The sequence below is a fragment of the Macrobrachium rosenbergii genome, chromosome 14 (assembly GCF_040412425.1).
Source record: "Macrobrachium rosenbergii isolate ZJJX-2024 chromosome 14, ASM4041242v1, whole genome shotgun sequence".
Taxonomy (NCBI): domain Eukaryota; kingdom Metazoa; phylum Arthropoda; class Malacostraca; order Decapoda; family Palaemonidae; genus Macrobrachium; species Macrobrachium rosenbergii.
In genome coordinates this window covers 30,453,043-30,480,786 of record NC_089754.1, presented here as the reverse complement: position 1 = coordinate 30,480,786, position 27,744 = coordinate 30,453,043, and the positions used below count along the sequence as shown (strand labels likewise).

General features: G+C 38.4%; 2 protein-coding genes across 7 annotated transcripts; both read right to left on the bottom strand.

Annotated features, from left to right (window-relative positions):
• Positions 1-359: 359 nt before the first annotated feature.
• On the bottom strand, positions 360-23,834 carry LOC136845858 (golgin subfamily A member 4-like). 6 transcript variants are annotated; one of them, XM_067116270.1, is made up of 13 exons: positions 23,753-23,834; positions 19,934-20,759; positions 19,625-19,760; positions 18,977-19,189; positions 18,469-18,558; positions 17,509-17,637; positions 16,561-16,758; positions 15,232-15,354; positions 14,477-14,580; positions 13,649-13,814; positions 6,085-6,221; positions 4,046-4,547; positions 360-2,569 (listed from the first exon to the last, which is right to left on the bottom strand). In XM_067116270.1, exons 2-13 carry the CDS (start codon positions 20,668-20,670, stop codon positions 2,423-2,425), a joined length of 2,682 nt encoding a protein of 893 aa, XP_066972371.1. In that variant the 5' UTR covers positions 20,671-20,759; positions 23,753-23,834; the 3' UTR covers positions 360-2,422. The 6 variants fall into 6 exon arrangements, with proteins under 6 accessions (XP_066972371.1, XP_066972372.1, XP_066972373.1 ...); XM_067116271.1 differs by having other exon boundaries at positions 23,666-23,792; XM_067116272.1 differs by lacking the exon at positions 23,753-23,834 and adding an exon at positions 23,530-23,616.
• Positions 23,835-25,165: 1,331 nt separating this feature from the next.
• Positions 25,166-26,046, bottom strand: LOC136845857 (histone H1-delta-like). The gene has a single exon (XM_067116268.1). The coding sequence runs from the start codon at positions 25,962-25,964 to the stop codon at positions 25,401-25,403; it is 564 nt and encodes a 187-aa protein (XP_066972369.1). The 5' UTR covers positions 25,965-26,046; the 3' UTR covers positions 25,166-25,400.
• Positions 26,047-27,744: the final 1,698 nt, after the last annotated feature.

The window sequence follows — 27,744 nt, the reverse complement described above, 5'->3', positions numbered from 1 at the left end:
ACTGAGCACTGCGACCTGTGATGAGGTCATTCAGCGCTGAAAGGGAAATTGAGAGTAAAAAGGTTTTAAAGGCACAACAGGAGGAAAACCTCACTGTTGCACTGTGAACCAGTTGTTAGGAGAGGGAGGAAAGTGTGATGGAAGAAAGAAATTATGAACGGAGGTACGGTAAAAGGAATGAAAGGGGTTGTCACTAGGGGCTGAAGGAATACTGCAAAGCCTTCTGTGCATCATGTGTGGTGCACTGACAACACTAACCCCTACAGGGCGACAGATACCGTTGTATAATACTCTCCTTAACAGAGCATTTATGCTTATCTCACACAATTGCAAAGGCAAAAGAGAAAAAAAGAACAATGTAAGAGCAATGTTTATTGAAAAATAAAACGAATCTTTTGCAAACTTGAGTCCCATTTCGGGAGCACAAGCTGCAATATCTTGGGGTGAGACATTTGGAAACTTTAATTTCAAAACTGTTTTACAAAAGTTTTCAATAAATCAAATTTCTTTGATTATATTCCATAAGTACTGTCAAAAACTTGTAACCCATGGACTAGATTTTATGACTTTCTTATAACAATGGCACATGTGATTCAGGTCCAATATTTACCTCGGATAAAAAGACAACAGAGAAATTCAAATGATTACTAGAACACTGACAGCATATGACAAACACAAATGCAGAATATGATGAGAAATGCAAAAAGACCCAGGATGACACAAATACAAGACTCAAGGTGTAATTCTGTGTGTGAAATTCATACAACTGTAGGCTCACAAACTGCAAAAACAATGAAAAAGTATAGGACTGTTAGGTAATGCTACTTTTACATAGGAATATAGGTTACAGATATGCAAACATTCTCATTTAAAGATATGGAGAAAGGACTTGACATCAAACCATCTATGTTAAGTGCCAAAGAAAATTGTTCTCTAGCCTCAAAACAATAAATAAGGAATATGGTATGAACTTCACTACAGACTAACTAAGCTTTCAATACAAACAGAAACAATAGCAAAAGCTTCCTGTCATTTTCAGAAGATTTGTGAACTCATAAGTAAGAGCAACCAGTATCACAAAAATATTTGTACAAGTTTTAAGTAAAATTTAATAATGGAGTTCCTTTTCCTCCACTAAAATTACGGAATGTTAGCCTAAGTTACATCAAAGGCACATGTGGACAATGTTTTAGTTACATCAAATTCTAAAGTTCATTCCAAAATACTTTTTATGTAGTTTAACAAGACTACCAAGTCAAAACTTAACTGTCATGTGGCTGGCCAAGATTTTTATATGAAATAAATTAATGATGTGGCAAGCATTCAAGTTTAAAACAGCCCATTAAAAACAAGTATATCACAAACAGCACCAAAGCTAGGCCTTCTTATCCAAATCCTAATACTGTACAGTCACCAAAAAGAAGGCCAATTTATGTTTGTTAATAAAAACACCTGGACACCTGCAACGACCCAAGTGCAGATCAAATTCCTTCCCAACATTAGCAAATACCCCTCTTCCACATGCAGTACTTTAAAAAGCAAATACCATTCTTCCATATATGGTATATTAAATGCATACTATGTGCAAAAAACACCAACATCACTGGAAAAATTTGTCAGCTCATACACAAGAGAACTGTCAATACACCAATGTTGAAACTACAAAAAAGATTCACCAAAAAAATTATTGTCAAAATTGGACCATTTCATACTGCACCTGCCTTCTTATTTGCTAACCAGGTGCAATATATCACTTATTTCACTTGATAACTGTGCTTGTGAATGATCCTTCTAGGTTCACGACTTTGCAAAAGCTATATGCTTAAATATCAATGAAATTCAACCACTATCACACAAGCTTATTTCATAAATATGATGGACAGACTGCTTCACAGGAGGAATAAAAATTGCAAAGTCACTGATACTAATATTAAAATTCCTTTCAATAAAATTGCTATGAGAGACTAATACTCCCAAGAGGTATATTTTACGAATGTATGTCCATTACAAGGACCAGTGAAGGAAGCAAATGTACAAGTTGAATAGTACAACACCAAAGAACCTTCATAGAATGAGCAGAGCCAACAGTATATGTCTTGCCTAGTGGACAACAGGCAGCACTTAAGGTTCTTTCTTTTATCCGTTTGGACAGAGCTCCAATGCCTTGCCTTTCACTTAGGTCTCTGATACCTAGCAGTCCAATTAAATTTTTTTTTTCAATTGTCACTTTTTATTTACAAATAAATCCCAACTGGTCAGTCGCATGAAACTCTATACAGTTTATCACCAGGTCAAATTACAATTATAATAATAATAACACTATTAACTGTAAACAATTGTCTTATTTAGATATAAATCCAAAAAAAATAGGAAAAAATAACAGCTCTACTTTGTTCTACACTGACCCAACCACAGAAGACCTTCATGAAGACGGAGCTTCATTGACATACTGAGATAATATTGTAGACACCTGATTCAACTTACGTAGGGTGACGTTGGCAGGATCTTGGTCAAATGATGTATCGTGAGTTGGTACATCACTTTCGGAGGTTTTGGCAGAGGATCTTATCTGTCAAACAGAACCATAAGTACCAGTGTTAAAACTGTTAAACAGCTACATACTTAAAAAAAAAAGTTATGTAATAAATTAATGCAGCAATATGCTGCATCTTTGTACAAACACAATGAATTATACAGCTTACTATTAATAAATCAAACTTGGCAAGTATGCCTCTCTGCAATTATCAAATGATATTATTTGTGATTGTGGCAACACTGTCATACTTTTACAGTATACAGTACATGATTCTAAAATAGACTTTAAACTGTCATGCATTTCATACTCATCCCTGTAAGTGTGTGAGGTTTTTGTGTACCTTGTGAGCTACTATATAACAAGTTCTAAATTTTCTTGTACTGCCACTTATGACCCCAGAGAACTTTAAATTTCCTCTGTTTTCTCCTGGTATATTAACCTCTCCACTTTTAGCAGTGCAACCTGTTTCCACCCCCCACATGACAGGGCCCACCTTGACATCATACCATGACTGACATCTGGTCATTCTTATGATTTTTGCCATGTGACAGAAGTCTGTCTTTCAGAAACAATTCTGTAATACAAAGCCCTTTCAACTTACAATGTTATGTCCAAAACAACCTTGACAACGAACAAAACCTTGACTAGTGATGCCTTTTGACATGGTGAAAAAGATTGCACATCAACACTGGAATTAATATTTGAAAATACATACTTTAACATCTAATTAGGATTTTTAACAGACAAACAGAAAACAGTTGTCATCTTTGAAGGCATTTTTAGTGAACTTGTACATATCTTGTCTGGTGTTCCTCTGGGTAACATTTTGGGACCTTTGATTTTTTTTAGGCCTCACTAGAGATGACCATACAGTAATCTTTCTTGACTTAACAAAGATCTGCACTAAGCCATTATGGACTAGCTAACCTCAAACTATACTCCCATGCCAATTTTTCATCATCACAGGTAACACTGTACTTAAAGATTCTGAATATCTCACAATACTTGTTGCCACTGACTATAAGCTTTGCATTACACAGCACTTAGCGCTGCTAGAAAACTAGACATTGTTTATAAGGCTTCCTGTATCTACAGACAAGATAGCATTCAGCTGCCTGGATGTTACAGCCTCCAACAACTTGATTACACAAGACTGCTCAAAACTATGGTTCCCTTTTTCCCAACAATAGTAATAAAGAATTAAATTATCGTCAAATGGTATCTCATTCAACCAACTTCTAGAAGCTCTATTTAATCAAAATGAACAACCAATATCACCCTTAGTACCTGAACCTGAAGGACTAATGCTACTCGCTTCCTAGAACCTCACAAATCAAATTCTGTGGATGTGCAGAGCTGTCACATAACCCAGTACAGTACTGAAAATTGAATTTGGCCCCAAACTTACAATGTGTTACGGACCCTGAGAATCATAATGCAGTAATTCTAAATAGGAAAGAACAATAACTATGCTTAATCTAAAAACTGTAACAAGTTCCATTAACTTACAGATTCAGGAAGTGCCTGTATGAATCTCCCTATCTCAAAATCCACAGGTAAGTGAAGGTTTGGAAATTCTGCATTGGCAGCCTCATCACTCTGAAGAATCTCCGAGGCTCTGTATATCTTCCCAAGAGCAGGAAGGGGCATGTCGATCCCCAAAAAGCTACCAGTTTTGTGAGAAGAGACAATTGGGTCCTTACTTTCAACCAGTTCCCTTGTACCAACGGATTGTTCCTTTTCTGTGGCATCATGTTTCTTTTGCGTACCAGGTCGGCATCTGTTTTCATATTCACCAGTGTTGATTCTTGAAGGAGATGACACAGGCTTGATATTCTTGCAGTTAATTTCCTGCTTCTTGTTACTGATGCTAAAATTTGACTGTAGCCTGTCAGCTACATTGCGAACTGTTATGCTTCCATCTTGAAAAACACTGGCATCAGAATCACTTGAGGAAGACCCAATATAGCCTAAGCTAGGGACTTTCGTTGTACTTTGCCCTCTCTTTCCACTGAAAATTAAAAATAAATCCAATTTAATAGCTATTCACAATTTAACAGCTATTCATGATAAAACTCAATTAAAAATAAACATTTTCAATATAAACTATGAGAAATGGTAGTCACTTCCTTGTCAAAGTAACAGGCTTGTGTAGATTATATACTTTGAAGATTTAGCATATATTTAACTGCATATAACCAATACACTCCATCACCAGTTGCAACATTGGATCATCAATGCATCACAGTTCTCCCTGATGCCTTGTGAACAAAGGACCTCTGTTAAATTGCACCACTCGCATCTTTATCTGCACAAATCTCAACTCATATAGGACACAATTTCCCTTGTGATATCATTTCTAACACTAACCTTCCAACTGACTCCTAATATTCTTCTTGAAGCTTTATTCTCAAATCAACAAAGTCTTTACATGTAGTTTCAGTATCATACCATGACTCATGTCTGAATAACAACACAGATTATACTAGACTTGGACATAACCTTACTTTCAAATGCCACTTCAGTCTAATTGCTTTCCAAATCTTATCCACCCAGACAATTGTTTGATTTGCCTTCTTTCACTAAATTCCAATTCAAAAGAACTTGTACTGTAAATCATTGTCCCAAAATATCTGAAAACCCTTTCCCCGGGCTTCTCTGTGGGTTTCTCTCTTTCTTCTTCAGCTGAAAACCCTTGTGGGCAGATTCAAATGATTATAAACCCAACAGAGATCCAAATTATAGGAAAAGGTGATGAAAAATAAATGAGGGAATACAAAATAAAACTAGTACACCAGAAATCCAGGAGGCATCAGTATAGAGAAGGAATGAAATTTCTCCTTGCTTAAATATTTGGAGATCAGAAGTCAAATTCAAAAGTACTTCATCTTTTTATGCCTAAAACGTTTAGAAGAATAGAGTAAAGGTCATGAATCATAAACTATGAACTCTCTCTGTCCGGTACAGTTAATTTCTTATCCAATTTGCCAAATTACATGTATTGTAAGGATTTTGCTATTGAAAAAAAAAAAAAACACTAGCAGACTGAAGACTACCACAACCTACACATAAACAGGGAAAAACCATAATTACAAAAATCTCCTAACCAAAATGCCCTCCAACGTGTAAAAGATCCTCACCCAGCAAAGATAAAAAAGAGAAAACATGAGGAATATTCATGACTCACAAAAAATACATTGAGGAAGGAAAGATAACAACAATCAACTGATAAAATGCAAACAAAAGACGAATAACAGCAATTCCACATAGTTCTAACCTAAACTAATCCTGCACTTTGCACTTATTATTCAATTTGAGAGATTTACCTAAAAATTTATGTCTAAAATAGTAGCATAGCAAAAAATAATAATACTGTAGATGACAAGTACGGGAGTACACTAAGTTGAGGTGTTACTGTCATAGCTTATGAATGACAATACTGTAGTCTTATCATAAAATTAAGTTTACATACACCATATAATCTTGGAAAAGGGCAAAAAAAATTTACTTCTAATTGAGCCTACCACCTTCAACAATGCAGTATTTACCTTGTAGGACGGCTGCCACATCTAGCCATTGGTCTTCCTTTCATCAACCTGTTAGATTGCGGAGAAACTGGTGGAGAGTTGTTGATGGGAGTAGAGGAAGCCATTTTTGGAAATTCAAGCATTTGAGTCAGGGAGTTCTGCAACATGCAAAAGAGATTACACAGTACCAAGGTACCATACCAAGCTAGAACCATCCTAACCTATGACATTACCACATGCACCATGCCACATATAAAAATGAAATTTGGTCTTGCTTTAAAACCTTCGCCAGAAAAATAAAATATTAAATCTACTATTGATAAGCTCTATTTTCAGAAGCTCACAGTGATTTATCAAACCTTAACACTCTTCATCACTGTAATTGATAGTTATAGTTAGATTATAACAAATTAATTATTTTACAATCATAAAGAATGTTTTCATACTTCAGTCATTCATGACATACAACAATGCCTAATTTGAAAAAGTTGAAGATGGATTACTACACAAGGTTCAAGTAAAAAAATCCAAGACTATTCCTTTTGCAAATTAATGAACTGCTGCCTGCTGCAGTCAAGCATGTGCAGCATGACTGAGCAGTAATTTTTTATCAAATCCTGTTCCAACGGTACAACTCTGATGAAGTCTTGTCAAGCCCTGTGAGTCAAAACTCATAAAACTGATTCTAGATAGCCTCTTCGCCCAACTAGAAATGTAATACTGAATGCCAAAAACTTATTTTAATACAAACCAATCATTTTTCATACTCATTAAAAAATGAATATTTTCACCCAAGTTATCGTTTGGTACCAAATTTTGTAAGTTTTTTATTTTCTTTAAAAAATGAATATTTTCACCCAAGTTATCGTTTGGTACCAAATTTTGTAAGTTTTTTATTTTCTTAAGTTGAAAATCATCTTTTCAAGGTTTCAAGGAAGAGAATGATAGCTTAAGTTCAAGTTACTAACGCACTAAGAAATCCAAACAGTCAATTCCACAAAGGGATAAACTCTGTTTGATGCTGATGGATAGATTCACAGAACACTTACACAAGCAATTTCTCTACATTCATCAAGTGAATAGCAAAAACAATAACACAGCCAGTTACACTAAAAAAGGTTCCATTTTATCGTAATACTATATCTAATGCTGTAACAAAATTTGCGAGATTTATCTAAAAATGTATTATGTCTAAAATGGCAGCATAAAAATCATGGCAGCACTTCTATTGTTGTTTTTGTGTAGGTGACTAGCCCCACCCACTATCGGGGAACAAGAGGAACAACACAGCTGAAGAGCTCAATTCGTTTGCGCCCTTATGGCCATGAGAGAGGAGGAGGGAGGGCTCCAATTCTGTAATTAGTTTGTAAGTATATATGAAACTTAATTTTATTATGGAAATAACATTTTCATTTAAGTAATTTACCAAGTAATTACATAGCTGAATCCCACATTGACAGGAGGTGGGATACATGGACATATTCTACTCAAAAATATTCAGTAATGGTAATGAATCTGAAATAGAAAAGTTGCTAGCATTGAGACAATGCTTGTTGTTTCCTTACCTGGTAAGAGAGCTACTGCAGATAGTTACTGCCTCTGGTTGGTGCTCATCTTAACTTGTAGTGGTGTGGCGGTATAGCCGTGGAGTGCCTCTACTTCAGGTGGGAGCTTTAGAGCAAAGGACGAGTCCAATGGCTCGCAAAGCATCAATAAGTGCCCTTGCCCTGGGCGCAGTACCACAATAAAAAACAACCAGACAACGCTGTCACCTACACTGAAATAAAAAACCACCATCCATCTACTAAAAACTGGTGGGCACTCCAGGTACATGGTACCCCAGGCTACCCCAAGACTCGACACCCTATATCAAGGCGAAGAGACAGAGGATTGAAGGAATGCTTCCTATGCTTCGTCCCCCAATACCATGCCAGCCACTGACAATGGACCCAAGGTACTGCAGTTCTCGAACACTGTTTCCACTGCACATAAATAATGCACTGCAAAAATCAATTTACACCTCCAATAAGTGGACTGTAAAATGGAAGAGATACACAAATTTTGTCTACAAGCCAACGAGGTAGCGACTGCTCTGATCTCATGAGCTTTAACCTTAACCAACGGCAAGAGGTCCTCTCCAATTTGTGAATATGCCTTGGTAATATGGTCCCTTAGAAAGAATGACAATGCGTTCTCGGTTCTGTCTAAGTAATATCTCAAGGTTCTCACAGGGCACAGACCTCTTTCCTCCTCTTCTGGGCCAAGAATCTCCATTAAATTCTTAATGGTACCCTCATTCTTGGCCAGAAAACCAAGAGTGAAAGAACAGACTGTGTCTCCTTGCGAGAATCCAACCCTTTCATCAATAGGCTGTAGTTCACTAACCCAATTGGCAGTTGCTAAATCGACAAGGAAGAGGGTCTTTCTTGTTAGATCCCTTAATGATATGGAACAAAGGGGCTCAAAATAGGAACCACATAGCCAATTTAGGACTACGGCGAGATTCCAGGCAACCAAATTCATTTTCTTCTGTTTAGAAGTGTCAGAGGATTTGTTGAGGTCGCTTAGATCCTGATTTGACGACAGATCCAAACCTCTGTGCCTACAACAGAGTAGAAAATACACAATTTGCGTCACAAAGGTCTGAGAAGACAAGATGTTATACCTCCTACACCAGCTGCAGAAGACTGTCCACTTGGCTTGGTAGACCTTGCATGAAGATTGACATCTACATCTTGCAATAGCCTCTGCAACCGGCCTTGAAAAACCTTTCGCTCTGGTGATCTGTGGAAACTGTGGGGAAAGCCGACCGTAGACCTGTCCTCAACATCAAGGAATCATTGCCTTCCACTGTTCTGTTCTCCGGGCCCGGACCCTCTGGCATGGGTGACGGATGCCACGCTCCAGAATTGATCGAACTCGGACCTGTATGCTTTCCCTCCATTCAACATGGTCAGGGAAGTCTTAAAAAAATTTCTAACCCATCACAACCTGTCAATGACTTTGGTAGCTTCCCAAGGCTACTTCCACAAAAACTGTCAGGCCATCTGAGAAGACTTGGTTTTTGTGGAAGTAGCCTTGGGAAGCTACCAAAGTCATTGACAGGTTGTGATCGGTTAGAAATTTTTTTAAGACTTCCTGACCATGTTGAATAGAGGGAAAGCATACAGGTCCAAGTTCGACCAATTCTGGAGCATGGCGTCCATCGCCCATGCCAGAGGGTCCGGGGCTGGAGAACAGAACAGCGGAAGGCAATGATTCCTTGATGTTGTGAACAGGTCTAGGGTTGGCTTTCCCCAGTTTCCACAGATCAGTGCACACCCATGGATCTAGAGTCCACTCCATGGGAAGAACCTGTTTGTGATGTCTCAGCTCGTCTGCCAGCATGTTCAGCTTGCCTTGAATGAATTGAGTGATGATCATGGTCCGATTCTGTTCCGCCCACAGGATAAGGTCTCTCGTTGCCTTGCTGAGGGAGAAGGAGTGAGTCCCGCCTTACTCTCTAACATAAGACAGAGCGGTGGTGTTGTCCAAGTGGACCACCACTGTCTTGTTGAAAATCACAGTCAAGAATGATTCAAGGCCCAAATGGATCGCCTTCAATTCTCTGATGCTGATGTGAAGCTTTCTCTGTTCCAGGGACTATGTCTCTAGAAGGGCTCCCCAACCTAGATCCGATGCATACGAGTAAAAGTCTATGTCAGGACTCAGAGGAAAGAGAGACTTTCCTTCCAAAAGTCTTCTTTCGGACAGCCACCATCGCAGGTCCGTCTTGATGTCTGGTGTTATGGGAAAAACAAAAGAATCCGGGTGAGCTCTCCTGTCCCAGCTGGCTTTTAGGAAGAATTGCAGCTCTCTTATATGGAGTCTTTCTAACACTACGAACTATTTGATGGAGGCTAGAGTTCCCAACAGGCTCACCCACTGGTTGGCCAAACGAGATGTGAGAGAGAGAAAACTGCAAACCTCCTGAAGACATGATTCGACTCTCTTGGGGACAGAAAAACCCAAAAACTCTGAGAGTTGTTCGTCATCCCAAAATAAAGAATTTCCTGTGTCAGAGTCAGCTGGAACTTCTGAAGGCTGATGACTAAACCCAGATCTTGAGCAAGGAGAAGGGTCTTCTGTAGGTCCTCCATGCACTTCATCTTAGAAGGGGACTGAAGAAACCAATTGTCCAGATACAAGGAGATTTTACTCCCATAAGGTGGAGCCACTTTGCAAGAGGGGCGAGAACTCGAGTAAACACTTGAGGAGCTGTAGAGCGGCCAAAGCACAGAGCTCGAAACTGAAACACTATGACCTGCAAGACAAACCTGAGGTACTTCCTGGAGTCCGGATGGATGGGAACATGGAAGTATGCATCCTGCATGTCAATGGTAAACATCCAGTTGCCCTGGTGAATGGATGACAGGACTGTCTGATTCATTTCCATCCTGAATTTCGTCTTCTGGATGGAGAAATTTAAGGCGCTGACATCGAGGACAGGTCTCCAACCCCATGATGACTTGGGAACTACAAACAGACGGTTGTAAAAACCCTCTGTTTTGGCATCCTCAACCACCTCTACTGCTTTCTTCCTGATGAGGGAGGCAACTTCTTCTGAAAGGGATGGATACTTCTCTGAGCCTACTGAGTAGGCAGTCAATACAATGGTTGTATTGACTAAAGGAGGCTTCTCTCTGAATGGGATGGAGTATCCCACTCTCAGAACCTTTACTACCCACTGCTCTGCTCCTCTGACTTTCCATTTCTGCCAGAAATGAAGAAGTCTGGCTCCTGCTGGTGCACGGAGGACTGCGTCTTCACTTCCCTGGGAAGGTTCGGTGGAGGACTTCTTAATTGCCCTGGCCGAGAAATGCATGTTTGACCGAGGCCTATGCTGACATTTCGGTCTGCTCCCACGAAAGGGCTGTTGCTGAAGAGGAGAGACTGACTTGGTGTGAAACAAGGCTGACTCCTTAGGTTGTTTGGCTAACTACGCCAAGAGATCCTGTGTGGACTTCTTCTGGAGGTCCGAAGCAATCTCTTTCACAGTGGACTGGGGAAAGACATGGTGACTGTCTACGGGAGAGAAAAGGAGGACTGACTCTTGGGTAGAATTAACTCCCTTAGTGGTGAAAAAACACCAAAACTCTCTCTTCTTAAGGACTCCTATAGAGAAGAGAGCAGCAAGCTCAATGGAACCATCCCTTATGGCTTTGTCCACACAAGAGGATGCCAAGCCAGTCCGAAGTACAGTCTCCTGTCAAGGTACCACAGTCCTCAATCTTCTTGGAGAGAGCTCCTATAATCCAATCTAAAAAACTAAACACTTCAAACACTTTAAAAATATTCTTGAGAAGATGATCAAGCTCTGTCGAGGAGAACATAATCTTGGCTGACGAGAAGGCTGATCTTCTAGATGAGTCGATGAGACCAGAGAAGTCCCCCTGGGAGGAGGCAGCGACTCCCAAAGCAAGAGCTTCTCCGGTGGCTTAAGATAAGTACCTCTTACGGGACAGCCAAGAGGGAGGAAAGCAGACAACGGCCTTGCCTTGCTCTCTCTTCTCCGAGAGCCAAACTTTGACGTCACTCAAGGCCTTCCCTGAGGAAGAGGAAAGAATCATCTTAAGGAGCCTGGAACTATCGTGAGGCTGGTTCCTCATCATGAAGGCCGAGGCAGGGGAGGCCAGGCCACTGGAGAAAAGAAGGCAGGAAAGCTCAGTAGAAAATAACCCAGAAGCACTGTGTACACTGAGGTAGCAGGTTCCTGATCTAAGCCTTCATCATCCGATGAGACCGGGGGACAGAGACAAGTCCAAAGGAGCCTTAGCTGCAGTAGGCACTTTCTGCAGTATGCCCAAAATATCACTAAGTTGGCACTGAATGGGCGCCAGAGACAGATCAAGCACCACGGGTGCAGGCAGACCTGAAGCAGGCAGCTAACGAGGTGGTCCTGGGCGCTCAGAAGCTGACACTAGGTGCTTGGAAACTGGCGCCGAACGCTCAGGAGTTGGCGCCGAGCACTTGGGAGCTGGCGCTGGGTACCTGGGAGCTGCTGGGCTCTTGGGAGAAGTAGTTGGGCACTCGTGAGCCAACAGGTGCTTAGAAGAGGACAATGGGCGCTTACGAGAACTAGCTAGGCGTTTAGGCGCCAAATACTGGCGCTCAACCACAGAAGGCTCAGGTGAAAAATGCTCAGGAATGTCCCAAGCACTGCAGGAAGGCTGTGGGCTGTGAAAAGGCTCTAAACCGCTAACAGGGCAGCAGAGAAGAGCGGTCATCAACGGCTACATGCCTCTTTAAAGGCCAAGACTCATCCAGAAAGCGCCACCGGCATCTCCTGTCAGGAGTGGAGCCCTTCTGAACCGGAGGACAATTGATGCACTTCCATATTGACGCCTTTCCAATGGCTGTCAGTTGTAGTCTGGAAACGATCAACATGCTTGACTGAGGGGGGCGACTAGCAGTGGGCAAACTCCACCGACCTCCCTTGGACCTCCAGTATGACTCCTCACAGATTTAGGGGAGCATGACAGGGACTTTCATCTAGGAGAGTCAGCAGGACAAGCAGCCACCTCCTCCACTAACACTGCACTGTCACTAGACAAATTGTCTGTACACACTTTGTCCATCAGGACTTTTAGGGACACCCCTCATTCGGCCACAGTACAGTATTCACTAGATTGATTTTCTGGTCAAATCTAGATTTGAGACTGGCAATGGGATCAGGGTAGTAAGCACGGGAGCCAGGAAAAGGAGTAGGTGGTACAGAAGGAGGCCTGGTGATGGGAGACAAGACAGGCACAGGAGAAGAGATCCTAGGAACATTATCAACCATAACAGACTTAGGCGTAGACTCTGAGCTAACTAAAGTCCTATTCTCGGCTCTAGAAGCCACCTTTCTCTTCATGTCTCCCTCAAGTTTATCTATATGTGCTTTCAACACCTTCCATTTTCTCTTATCTCAGTCCCTGCATTCATTACAAGTCAACCCTTTCGTACACAATTGTCCTCTACAACTGGTACAAATGGTATGGGAATTGAGAGGCTTTAGTTAGTCTCGTCTCGCAGCCTCCACTACAATAACGAATACTAGATGAACTAGAGTCTGACATAATAGGGGAAATAAAGGGAAATAAAGGTTCAAAAAACCTAAACTATCATTAACTAGCTTGAAGGCTACCAAAGGTAAGAATACTTCACCAATTTTGGAGAAATTCTCAACCAGAATGCAAAAAGGATTCAAAATAAGCTATTTCATACATCCAATGTTCAGTCGTAAGCTGGCAGAAACGAATTGAGCTCTTCAGCTGTGTTGTTCCTCTTGTTCCCCAATAGTGGGTGGGGCTAGTCACCTACACGAAAACAACAGAGGCACTACCACGATTATTAAAATTTAAGCTGCCGCATGAGTTGAAACTACAACTATATAATTACTTGGTAAGTTACTTATATATGAAAAATCATCTTAATAATGCAATTGATGAACACAGAAGCCCATAAGTCAAAGCATTGCTAATGAGATGTCTGATTTTAGCAAAATCCACAAACCAGTCGAAGTTAGAATAATCAATTTACAATGTCAAGAAAGTTTTCTTACCTGTGGCTCACCCTGAGAGGTTACAATTGAGGAGACGGCTGCAATAACATTCTGATGTTTCATTTTTAGGTCGTGATTTTCTTCCTGAAGCTGTTGAATTTGCTGTTGCAATGATGTTACTCTTGCATTGTGAGCATCACACAAGTCTTGGACTTCCTTGTTATGCCTGTTGGACAAAAATACGTTAACAAAAGCTATAGCAAACAGCAATTAACTTCACCATATTCAAAATTTAAAGGGCTCACTTTCACTTCAGTCTAATATTTACACATGTTTTTCTAAGCTAATCACACTTCTAATATTTTCAGTGAGCCTACCCACTACTGCAGTAATTTCTTTCATCTTGATAATATTATTTCCATTCTTTAATACAGTACAGCAAGTTTGAGAAACAGGTAAAAAACCTATCTAATTTCTAAAATCTTTGTCACATCTTATTTTAATTCATATAATATTTGATAAACTAAAAACATAAACCATACTTCCAAGACTGGACTGACCCAAATATAAGAATAAAAGATTAGGATGGTTTGAGCAAAGGAAGAGAAGTGAGAAGAGCATTTGACATAGCAGTACTGTATTTATGGAAGTATATGGATGATGAACTGTGAGAAGTTTGCATAAATTTAGGAAGAAAAAACCATACAGTATAATGATTAAAAATAATGATTCTTATACAAAAGGGTTCTAATGGTACTTGTATTGCAAACTTTAACCACATCAAGTATATCCTGCAATACAGATAAACAAACATCTCTCTTCACAAAGCACAACAGGTTTTTCAAGATAAAAGAAAAATAAAACATGAAAATAGCCATTTCAACTTACCCTTTCTGCATTCTGTCGAGCGCAAGACAATGTGTCTCTCTCTGAGCTTCCAAATGTTCGTTGAGATTGTCCCTCAGAGTAACTTCTAATGACATCAGCTGCTCCTGTAAACAATCATTAATAGAGTTTTTTTTACAAAGATTCTCCAACACCTATTTTCTTATGGGATACAAAAAATTACAGATGATTAGTCTTGTCAAAGTGGAACTTTAGCAACCTTCCTCCTTGAACAGCCAGTAAAAACAAGCAAGAGCTTTAACAAGTGAAGAATGATGAATCACCTGGCTGAGAATACCTTCCTTACTAACCTACAACTAATCAAAATACAGCATAGTAATTTAAGCCTTGGTTTCTTAACCTTTATCCAGACACGTATATGGCGAAACTAATATATGAATGAAGTCAAATATGACACATGATTTAGTAAAAATTATAACCCTTAACATTGCACTGTCAGTTATCCTCGAAAATTAACATCTCTGTATTTCAACAAAATCTAAACTAACAGCTAAAAATCTGTTAAGTTTTGTAATGCAGCCCTACTCCAGCAGAGAAATTCCTTTCCTCATTATTGTCAATGAATATAAACCTAAGGAAGCAACAAATTTATGCTTTTATGCAACTCAACAGGCAATTACTGCCTACCATTTGTCAACCTCATGAATCATGATACGACATAAAAGTAATCTTGCATAATACAGAACAAATATGGATGCTGACATAAATACAGAAAAAAACAACCACTGATTTCCCACCTGAAGTGCTTTTGTCTTCTTACTAACAAGTTCCTCAACCTGAGACTGATAGAAATTATGCAATTCAGTCTTTGTAGATGACATCTTTGATGTCAATGTTTTTACTTGTTCTTCCAATGATTGCTGAAAAAAATAGAAAGACATTAGCATGGTAATGTTGAAAAACAAATTGTCAACAATACTGGAGGAGGAAAGGTTGGAATACATAAAATTGAACTTCAAACCAATTAAAAATATATATATCACATACATGACAAAAAATGTCACTCATATAAAGAAAGTTGAATATATATAAAAATTTTAGGCCATTCAAAAATAAAAAATACCAATAATGCTAAGCAAAAGATTTTTAAAAATTATTGGCAATATTTGCTAACTGCCCAACAGTGTTCGTCAATGTTTTGGCATCATCTTGAATTCCCATTTGATCTTCGTCTTCATTTATGCCTTTATTCTCCTTGTCTTCCCGGAACTTCCTACTATTCCTTGTCATACTGATTTCTTATCTACTGCTTTCTGATTAATTGTTCCTCACCCCTTCATTACATCTTTGAAATCACAAGTCAGTTCTCCCAACCAATGAGCAACTTACCTCTCATCCACTTCTTCATTCGTAACAAATATACATACAGTGCCAAATACATTTTGTTCCAGGATTCTTAGCATTCTATGGTCAACTGTTTCAAAATCTAGGATTTCCTGTCAGTGACATTATTTCTGCAGTAGTAGTTCAGTCATTTCTGGTACTTACTCTAACATAAATACATTAAAACTGCCCATATTTCTGCAGTAGTAGTTAACTTATTTCTGGTACTTACTCTACTGGAAACATGTTCAATGTAACTGAATTGTATCATCTAAAAACAAGTAATTGTACAAAAAATAATGCAAAGGTTTTGCCTTTAACTCTCTTCAATCCTATTCTACCTTATTGGAATAGGACTGGAATATATAATTTGGGCCAAAGGACAAGAGCTGGGACCTATGAGGTCATTCTGTGCAGAAAAGGAAATTGAGAGTAAAAAGGTTTTAAAGGTGTAATAGGAGAAAAACCTTGCAGCTGCCCTATGAAACAATTGTTAGGAGAGGGTGGAAAGTAAGACGGAAGAAAAAATAAGAATGGAGGTAGAGTAAAAGGAATGAAAAGGGTTGCAGCTAAGGGCTGAAGGGAAACTGCAGAGAACCACAAGTAATTCCTACAGTGCACTGTGTGAGGTTCGCTGATGGCACTATCCCCCCATAGGACATTTTGTCTCATCCTTCTTTATCAAACAATTACAATGAAAACTGAGTCTCCAACATTGTAAAGCATAACTGCAAACTACATACCTTTTCTTTAATTACTGCCTCTTTCAATTCTTTCATTTCAACCAGCTTCTCCATGAGAGTCTGACGCTGGTCACGCAATATCCGAAGATCACTTGCAATGGACGTGTTGGTCCTTGTTAATTTCTCATTGGACGTCTCCAAAGTGGTAAGTTTATGATTTGCCTTTTCTAGGTCATACTTCAAGTTGCCAAGTGTGACCTGGAAAAATTAATCACTGTTCTTATAACTCGCATGAACACTTTGTATAATTTTTATATCTGGACTTATAGTCTCTAAATATCAGTTTCATCACTTATAAGTAACAGACACAGAAAAATGTTATTAAAATTTTGAAATGTATGGCATCTAAAAATTAAGAGGCATAAATGCAAAATTATTATTTTCACATTTTGTTACATATGGAATATGAAAAGTGGGAATAAAATCTCCATAGCACAATTAATAATTTTTAAAGCATAAATCTATTAAAGCATAAAAACTTATCTAAGCATAAAAATCATGATGAAACAACACACAAAATAAAATACAAAGAGCAATAAAATCAAGTTTCAACGGTATTCTTATCAACTACAGTACTGTAAAATCCTAAGGACATACTTTCAACAAATGAATGTATACATAAGCATAATCTGATGAAGAAATAACTCAAGAAGAAGAATCAAGTGTAATTAAACAGATTGTAATAACAGATAAAAAGTCCAAGAACACCTTACCCCAAGTTTACTAATAAACAGATCAAATGAAGAGAGAAGGGCTATAAGCAGGCAATGCAGAATGTCTAACCAAACTGATAAATTCTTACTTATCTTTTAACTAACTTTCTCTCATATCAATCAGTTAATTCAGTCCCTCACCTTTCACCAATGTATAAAGTTTCATTATTACTATTATTAATACTAATACTATACATACAGAAACATATTACTAAAATAATAACAAACTTCCTACTTCTTCAACTTCCTGGAGATACTTTTGCTTTTCTTCCAGTTTTCTGGTGAGACGGAAATTCTCTTCGGCCATTTCCTCTGCTTGTCTCCTGCTAGCACCAACTTGCACCACAGACTCTTCCAAAGAAATCTGCAGTGACATTTTGAATATTATTTCCCATTTGGTATCAAGCAGCATTTTCAAGATTTCTTCTCGGGAATATGAGACGATAAAAGTGTTCATATGACAAAGGTAAAGTTTTGCAAAATGCAGCATGATACAGACAAAAGTATGTTAACAAAATGTTAAAATTTAAATGGATTTTAAGAATCAAACCAAAGGCTCTTAATACAAATTTTGATATTTCTAACCACAAACACACTATCAAGATGCTACATTCCTTTCTAATATAAAAAAAAAATCCCAAACAGTTTCCTTCAAATTTATGATCTAAAAAGTACTGCTATAAATATCTGGACCTAGAAGTTGAACCCAGGCATAAGTGTGCTTTCAGAAAAATTACATGTGCTTGGAGCTGGAAGTATCTGAACTAAGAATATCAATTTCTTGGGAAATGCAATCCCAAACTACCTCGGTGGAACAATACATTATTCATTAGGCATTGATAATGCCACCTGTGACATTCTGCCTATAATCATTATGGTGGAGACTCACAGATTTTGGTAAATTTTCTCATACAATATGATGTTCCTGGATATGTAAATTCACAAGTCCATGCAAAGATGATATTAGAAAAAATTTTATTCCCAAACATAGTAGCGACAACATACATGAAGAGTCAAATGGCTTTGCAATGAGAGCTGATAAACCTATTTTGTGAGGATGCCTGGAACTGCTTCCTATTAAAATATGCTATTCCTGACTTGCCAACTGAATAGCAGTTGTAGGTACATACACAGCAACAAAATACCAAAACTCAAAGTGCGACTAAGGAATGCTCTTAAAAGCAACTCTCCTCACCTTCACTTTCTCATAATCCTTGTCCAATTTCTGGTAACTCAAAATAATCTCTTCCTTCTTCATTACGTCTTCTGCCAGTGACTCTTTCTCCTGAAAAGCAATAATGCCTCATACTAGAACACAAACAGTAATGTTCAATATCTTTTTTATAAATGCATTCATTCTTTACCTTCAGTTTCTTCTTACTTAGCTTTTCAACTTCCTAAATTTTACCATGTCTTAATTTTGTCCCTTCATTCACATGGGTTCGGTGGTCAGGTTAAACAAAGAAGAGGAAGAAACAACATTTCTTCAAACTTAAAGAAGTCAACAATTAAAAATTACTCATGACTGCACACATCCCCTTCCAACAAGATTTTGATTAATTTTTGTTGAAAAATTTGGTTTCAGTAAAGATCACAGATTCTTTCCTTGAAGGCGGTCACTGACAATATGCCAAGATAGATTTGCTGTGCAATAAATTTACTAATAACCATAATTATACAACAACTGTTACCTAAAAACTGACCTTTTTCAACTCATCAAATTCTTGCCGTAGCCTCGTCACCTCATTTTGGTTGGCCGCATGAGCAGAGATCCATTCTTGCTGAATTTCAGCTAGCTGAGCATCTGCCTCTCGTAAGCGAGCCTCAAACTTTTCAATCAGGCGGCCCATTACAGCTGCTTCCTCACTACTCTTCTTCAGCTTCCTTTCCATACGGACATGCTCTTCATCATTAAGCTGTAAAAGAATACACACATTTATAGTGAACTCAAGTTTCTGTTACATTTGAGGAGTTCAATTCTCAAACTCATGAACAGTCACAGAGAGGCTTCAAGAGAACAGTATTTTCAAATACAAACAATGAATAGTTCTAAATCGTTCTTTTACATTAGCGCATGACTGTATTAAAGAGGCTTGAGATAAAACAGCTGCTACTAGCGGTATCATAATCATGAAACTTTTTCAATTTAAATCAGGGTTTCCCTGCAATGTAAAGGTGTTAGACATGTGAACTGCTCTCCTCAAGGAGTTCTATCTTATACCTTCTGCCTAAATTCACAGTTGGCCCAGGTCTGCCACCTTTGTTGTCACCCTAGTGATTTTCAAATGCATGTACAGGATACTATTCAAAAACTTTTCAAAAATAAAAAAAAGGACTGAAAGCAGTCTTACCATTTTCTCTTCTTGTGCCACTTGAAGCATATGGAGTAATTTTTGGCAAAATGCCAACGCACTGCTTTGATCAGTGGGAGGGTCCACTCCTACATCTTCCCATCCCATTAGCCTCCAGCGAAGACTTGACAACTGCCTGAAATTAAAGTGGGCATTTCAAATCTAAAAAAAACTTAATTTAATATTACATTTCATACAATCAACATATAGCATCAGAAAAACTTTATAATTTCACATTTATTTTATCAACATTTCGTAGCAATAGAGAATAATAGAGCATCTGCAATTACTAATATAAGATCCACTTACTGCAATAATTCACTTGATCCTGACGATGTCAAGTTACAGCTCTCTGGAGTCCTGCTATTTGATTCTGCAGTGTTGAATGTTACACTCTTGTTTAGTATTTTTAAATCTGCAGGTAACTGATGAGATCCTTCATTTGAAAGGGGATCTGATGAACTATACAGATGACCTTTTGGTGTAAACACCTGTTGCGGCACTGGTTCCCGATCCAGCACTAATCCTGGACCTGGATCTCTGTTTGGGGGAGCATAAGACATAAGAGGGCTTCTCGATCTGCAAAGTGTTGAGCTCTGTGCACTCTCTGAGGTTGAGGTTAACTTTCTATCAATCGACTGCAGTAGTTCTTTCAAAAGGGAATGATCATGGAGTAGATCATGGTTTTCTTGGAGAGCATATTTCACGTCCCCAAGAGGCATCTGCTGATTGTTCTTGGTAAGATTTCTATCATATCCAGGTACCTGGTATTCGAACACTGCACGGCCAATAGGCAGAGGCTTTCCATTTTTAGAAATTGCCGAGGAGGCAAAACCACCAAAATTTTGCTGTCTTCCCTGCACATTTTTAGGTGCGCCACTGTGAGGCTCTTGAGAATGCAATGGTTTTGCTGCATTATAAGATTTTTTAGATCCATTTGAACCAAGGACAGTTTCCTCATCTTCTAGTTCGGTGTCAGAAATGTTGCCGATGCTGATGTCGCCTAGAGATATCCCACTACTCTGCGATGACAGTTTGCAATCCATTGTTGACAGGTAGCCCAGTGGAATTCTCCCTCATCTCTGTTTTCCTTTAATGCTTAGGTATAGGCCTAGTTCCCAAATGTTCACCAATCCTGTCAAAATAAAAAAGATTAGTACAAGTATGTTACCTTTTCTTGGCTTATTGCTAAAGATGAAAAGGCCATGAATTTAATAAAAACAATGATTTTTCAAAGTAGGGTATCATGCTAACACTATTTTTCCTTTTTAATCATAACTGTTTTTATACAAGATTTTCCCTTTACAAGGTTAGACCGGTACTGAAAAAGTTGACTTCAGTCTTGCATACTTTCAGCAAAAATTCCCATTTGGTTTAAAATTTTCATGTCACTTTTAGAATATCAGCCAGGTTTCCCAACCTCAGACCACAGTCCACACACTGTAACAGTAACAGCCATGATACAGAGCTAGTGATTTTCACAGCTACGGGAGCCACAAACCTTCAACCTTAAAGTAGAATTCTGGGCTGAAAAGCAGAATTACTAAAATAAAGTAATTTACCATAAAAACCCAGTCACAGTTCTAGAACGCAACAGGGCTCAGACTAGAGATTTGTTCTTCAATGTTGAACGGAGAGGGAAAATTGGAGTATTGTAAAGTTAATGTTGGACAGCTAATTGAATAAAGATCAAAGGAAACAAATGCACATTGAAAAACAACCATCACTGCAGCCTGGGCTGAATGAGCACTGCAAAAAACCTTTATCATCTGCAATATGTCAGAGCAGGCATGCAGATTAACGTATCTTTTGTAACATTTGCAGTTCCCTAAAAATCTTTCAGTTCTCTACCAGAAATTTGCATTCTCAATTCATCCTAACCTACCCTATACCTAGGATATTAGTTGTCCTCTTTGTCACCTACCTTGAACCTAGGGTGCTAGGGGCTTCATCTCCAACCTAACCTGACCTAGGAAGTCCAAAAATATTTACGCAAGCATTTCTAACTTAACACACCACATCTTTCCCACACTTAGCCATTCCAGGACCCTTGCATCCTAACCTAAATTTGAGCATCGTACATCATAAACTTGAAACGTAAAGTTTTATTTCGACCTAACCTTGCACGCTACTCCTGACTGTCTCCCTCCCTAAGGTTGGTAGGTACGGATACTCTCAATCAAGTTCAGAAGAGGCATTCTGCCATTGAGAGATAGCCCACTTATCAGTAGAAGGGAATAAGAGAGTTCCAGAAGCACAGAGTTGTTTTACTCCTGATTTTGCGCAAAAGAAATTAACCAACTTACTATCATCACCATCGGCAATTCTTAAATATACGGCAGCTACTACAGTACTGTATTAAAATTAGAGGGAGGAGCCAGAAAACATGCCAACTTCAACATACAATTTTATGAAGCTTTAATTGGTTGCCAATGGCAGGTAATCATTACACAATAGAACAAAAAATGCTCCCACAAATGAAAAATACTCCTGATAGTGCATGCACTTGCTATTGGAACTCTGAACAGAACACCAACACCATAACAATGAACTTACGAAAACAACAGCAGATAACACTGTAAAGTACGAGAACCAACAAAACAAACTAAAAATTCTGATTCTATTAGGCTGGCAAACATCTGCAATGATTTTACAGAAAATAGCACAGATCATGTTATTTATGCTATATCCTTTCATAAGTTATTTATTCTATCCTTTTATGGATCGAAGAGTGACCAATAACGCCAGGGGTACTCCAGACGCCCTAAGCTAGTATTCCCAATAAAAATACTGAATGGACAGTGTAGAGTTTTTATCATGTTCTTCAATAAAAATTTGATTCTGAATGGACATAGAAATTCATTTCTCGTAATGTGGTTCGGATTCCACAATAAGTGTTTTGCTATCATGTTCTTAGCCACGTGGGCCAGCCCTAGGAGCTGTTAATCAGCTCAGTGGTCTGGTAAAACTCTATACATTTATCATGTTCTACAAAAGAATCCATTTTCCCAAAAAGAAGGATTAAACAAAAAAGGTAATTCTACAGAAAAGCTCCAAGGCATGCTATGTCCAGTATCAGCCCCTTAGGAATGAGTGAAAATTGCAATCACATGACGGTACATTTCTTGAATTATTTCGGTAAATTTCTCAAATTATCTCGTGTGCTGCACTATATACAGCCTTTTCTAAATAGTTCAATAAAAAAAATTCTATAACGGACGATATCTACATGTGGAGCTCCTCTGTAGAATTAGCAAAAAAAAAACTACCTTATCTGTGAGAAGTTAACCTATCACAAGATTAAGTGAAAAGACACAGGCCTGATCCAACTGACAGCTTAACCTCGCAACTTGTTAGGCTACTAGACTAGCCTAACAGCACCATAACTGAATAAATGTGCATGAATATGGCAAAGCTTAACCAGACATTGAATCTAACCTAGATTTGGCTTCGGCTAGGTCTTTATTATTACATCCACCCTCTAGACTGGTTAGGCTAACGGTAGCCTAACCTATGGGTTACCTACGGAAGCTCGCATTACTGGAGGAATTACAGCATATACTGAAAATGTTGGGTGAAAATTACTACACCAATCATGGGAATTTTTTAACAATCTAGAGAAAACTAAGCCTTTGCCAAGAATTATAGCAATTACTGGAACCGTCTGGAGACAAAAAAATAAAACACGATAGGAATCACAGAAATTTCGAAATCGGCAAGTAAAAATGCAGGAATTACAGCAATTAATGCAACCGACAGGAAAAAAAACTACAACAGTGCAAGTCTGAGAGGGATTCCAATGCGGGACTTACAGCAACTACTGAAACTACCACAGAAATACCATTAGAGGAATCACAGCAATTGGTCTATTAAAATATTCCATGACAGGAAATCACGACAATTACCGAAACCGTCAGAAGAAAAATACTGTAGGAATCGGCAATTCCCGAAATCGCCAGACGACCTACAACAGCAATCACAGCAATATCAAAATAATCACGACAGGAATCACAGAAGTTACCAAAGTCGTATAAAAATTACCAAAATATAATGCAGGAATCACAGCAATTACTGAAATCGTCAGGAGACGAATCACGGGAGGAACTACAGCAATAATAACATACTCACATGCAAATGTTTTTAAACTTTGTATTGCTCTTATCTACCCGGTATTGGAGATTAAAAGCCAACGGGTAAAGTCAATATGCAGAGTTATAGTAATAATTCTCAGTTTTTACTTACAATTAGATACTTAAAAGCCATCTAAATAAGGTAATAAGCTATGATAGCACTTAATAAATATAATTAACAATAACTTCAATGAAAAATTACGAACTTTAGCATTTTTATTGGATAAAAACTTTTTATAGTATACATTGCACATTATTATACATTACTTTTCTTGGATTGACAACTGTTTAGTTCACCCTTCAAAGAACTACTCATCGATGGAACAAGTATGTAAATTGCATTTTAAAGTACATAGAATTATCGTTGAATATATTAACTATATGCGTTCATATAAATGTGTATATATATATTTACTTTTTCTTATCAACCAATCTTTCGTTCACTCCGCTCTACAAAGAACTACATTTCGATGGATCAAGTAAATATAATTAATTTTTTTTATAATAGGGTTAATATTAAGTACTTGTTGAACAACATATAAACACTAACCATATATTTGTATATTATATATGTTTATCAAAACTTTTCCTGCGTAAGTTACCTGTCTTAAGAATAATTAATTACATTAAAAGTACTTACATGATCTAATTCCTCAATTATATCAGTCATTCTCTTGCTACTTTTGTAAAGGATATCTGTAGTAAATCATTGACTTTTTTCTTTCTTCTGGCAACATCGCTTCAGTTATTTCTTTATGCCAAAGGCATATTTCACTTTCTGTAACAAGTAGATAAAGCAGTTTTATTCAATACTTCCAGGAAACTGGGATCCTCAACGATCATAACAGGGGTTTCTGCATTCGTTAAAATAAGACTAGCCTTTAAATATCCCGGTCATAAGCTTTTTCTTTACTCCTAATAAGATTAGTTATACTGAATAGCTTTTCTGTTCCTAGTTAGTCATTTCTAGTCTCTTTCTTTCAGAAGTTTGAGAATAAACTTGACACTTTAAGGAAATTCAAACCAGTTGTTTCTGTAGTTTACTTTTACCTTCTTTCTCAGTTTCTCAATTTACTGCATTTACGTAGTTCTACCTGAACCAACACTGGGTTAAGGTTTTATGTCAATTTCACCATACCAGCTTTCTATAAATTTCACTTTCAATTAAGTTTTTCCAGTAAATTAAGATGTAGGATTTCTTTTTCTTTTAAATTACAAGGTATAACCTGATTCCTAGTAGCTGGCTTTCTATTAGTTAGTTTTGAATTATAAGTTACTTTTGTATTCCTCACAGTTTCCTGGAAACTTTACTTTAACCTACATTTAGTAGGTTAAGTTATCCAGCACACCATATACTTCCATATTAATATTAAAACCAAGAAAAACAAACCTCGGACAAAAAAAATACAAGTGGATTTACAAAATATGGACAATTTTATTACGAAACACCTCACATACAAGAGATCTCTCTAGCGCAGGCGAGCACAAGCACGCACGCAGTCAGGTACATTTGTTCTATAAAAGGATAAAAACTCTTAAAACTTACATTGTACTGTACAAAGACTCCTACGGAGTAATAAATATTTATCTTTTACTTTTGGAAAGTTAAATATACATCTGAAAACCTGGTCCGTCAACGTTGATATCTACTTCTTGGCCTTCTTAGCTGCTGTCTTCTTGGCCGCCTTCTTAGCTGCAGGCTTTTTAGCAGCTGGTTTCTTTGCTGCCTTCTTAGCGGCGGGCTTTTTGGCAGCCTTCTTAGCTGCTGCAGGTTTCTTGGCAGCCTTCTTGGCGGCGGGCTTCTTCGTGGCCTTCTTAGCGGCGGGCTTTTTGGCGACCTTCTTAGCAGCAGCTGCGGGCTTCTTAGCGACCTTCTTAACTTTCTTGGGCTTGGCGGGAGCTTCGGCCTTCGCAAGTCTGAACGATCCGGAGGCACCGGCGCCCTTCACCTGCTTGATGGCACCAGCGGCGACGCCCCTCTTCAGCGCCTGCTTCAGCTGGGTGCCGGCGGCCTTAGCGTCGACTTTGTAGTTGGCGACGATGTACTTCAGGATTGCCTGACGGGAGGAGCCGGAACGTTCCTTAAGGGCGGCAATGGCGGCGGCAATCATAACGGAGTATTTGGGATGGGACGCGGGCTTCTTTGGCGCCTTAGCCTTGGCCTTCGCCTTCTTCGGGGATGCTGGGGCAGCTGCGGGAGCGTCAGTCATTTTGGATAGATTGATAAAGCGGAGGAGCGCGACGCGATACGCACTGAGTCGGGTCAAGTAAGCGAATGATGAAACCCAACTCGAATTTTCGCTATTTATTGAGGAGTGCGGACGGATATGTAGTCAAGCCTCTCGCGCGCCCGTTTTCGTTCAGTTTCTCAATCTTGCTGGCGCTATCTGTGTTTGTTATAATTACTTTGGCGGAACATTAACGACCGTATTCGATGGTCCCGCATTTTCATATTTACAGAAACGATTGAAAAATAATTGATCTTTATGTTTATATACTTATATTTTTCGTAATGGCTTCTCCGAGTGAATTATCATCGCATTTCTCAGGATAGTGGTTGTCTTGGATACCACCTTCTCTGACAAAACACTAAATAACTATTATTATAAAAATCTATTTTTTGTTTATTACATACGTATATTTAGAATAATAAATTTACTTTGTGCATGTATAATCAATTAAAACTTTCGACCTCCGTAAACCTATGAAAATTACGTCGAAAAATGCACCACTAACACAACTTCTGGCGCCCGGCCATCCCAAGAGCACTCATCTCCCCGTGATTTATTTTCTTCGATAATTTATTATCGGCATGTAATTAACAGTTGTCATTGTGCTTAAATGATAGTTTGTATCAATATTGTCTATTTGACAATAAAAATTCAAGTTAAACTCGAAACGTAGATTTTTTGTTGAATATTTTCCCGACCCTCCCATAGTGCAAGGAATGGCTGACTGGTAGGCTGCTCCCACAACCGTACGTCGTGGAAACTTCAGAATAAACTTTAAGTTTTTCTCTTCGTCTTTTATATTATTCAACTGCAGATTTAAAGAAATTTCCAAATAATGATAAATAACATTCAAGAAGAGTTTTTATGCAGAAATGTCTACAAAATGTGAGAATTCCCTCCGTCTTTGGTGTACCTAAGATCTCACGGCGATCGAACCTGCTACATAAGACGCTCGTGTGGGATGTGTTTTTCCACGCTGTTTTAACCGTGTTTTTTCTTCAATGCGTGTGTTTTTCCGCTTGATATTCACGCAAAAGAAATATAATATAATAATGTTTTATTTAGGATAGGAATAGTTCACCAAACTAGAGCGATTTTATGGTAAACGACCTCTATATTTGGTTAGGACTCGCCTGACATAGAGACCAAGTTTGCGTGCCACGAGAAGAATGTTCGGTCTAGGACTTTATACACGACATTGACAGAGAAGAGGTTTATATCAAGTTGCTTGCAGTCATGGCTGCAATGATGCAATGAAGAAATGCTTTCTCTCTCCTTTTCCCTTCACAGGATTCCCAGGACTCTTCTGGGTGTCCTTAGGGACATAACAGTATAGGATACCCTTCCTCTCTCGTCATATAATTGACATTGACAGAGGTGATATCGAGTCTTAAAGTTGCTTGCAGTCATGGATGCAATGATGTAATGAAGAAATGCTTTTTCTCTCTCCCTTTCCCTTCGTAGGATTCACATGACTCTTTCGGTTGTCCTAAGGGGCGTTAGAGTATAGGATCCTTCCTCTCCGGTCCAAAATATACATGAGTTACCCCTAAAACATGACGGTACGTCCCTTGTTTTGCAAGGGGGCGTGGTACGTTGCAATTCAACATTGATGCGATGTTACAATGTTATTATTTACGCATTGCACGGAGCGAATTGATTCCTTGGTTACTTACTGTTACTTTCGCATCGCTAAAAATACTTTCTGTTTTTTTTTTTACTTTCTCTCAATGCAGAATAGGCAAATATGGGGCTCTAT

Bases quoted from the DNA above. Each gene is read 5' to 3' on its own strand.
- LOC136845858 (XM_067116270.1), bottom strand. From the start codon at position 20,670: ATGGATTGCAAACTGTCATCGCAGAGTAGTGGGATATCTCTAGGCGAC. The intron at 19,190-19,624 runs GTAAGACTGCTT...ATTCTTTTACAG, and splicing joins TGGCACAAGAAGAGAAAATG to CTTAATGATGAAGAGCATGT. The intron at 18,559-18,976 runs GTCAGTTTTTAG...ATTGCTTTTCAG, and splicing joins AATTTGATGAGTTGAAAAAG to GAGAAAGAGTCACTGGCAGA.
- LOC136845857 (XM_067116268.1), bottom strand. From the start codon at position 25,964: ATGACTGACGCTCCCGCAGCTGCCCCAGCATCCCCGAAGAAGGCGAAG.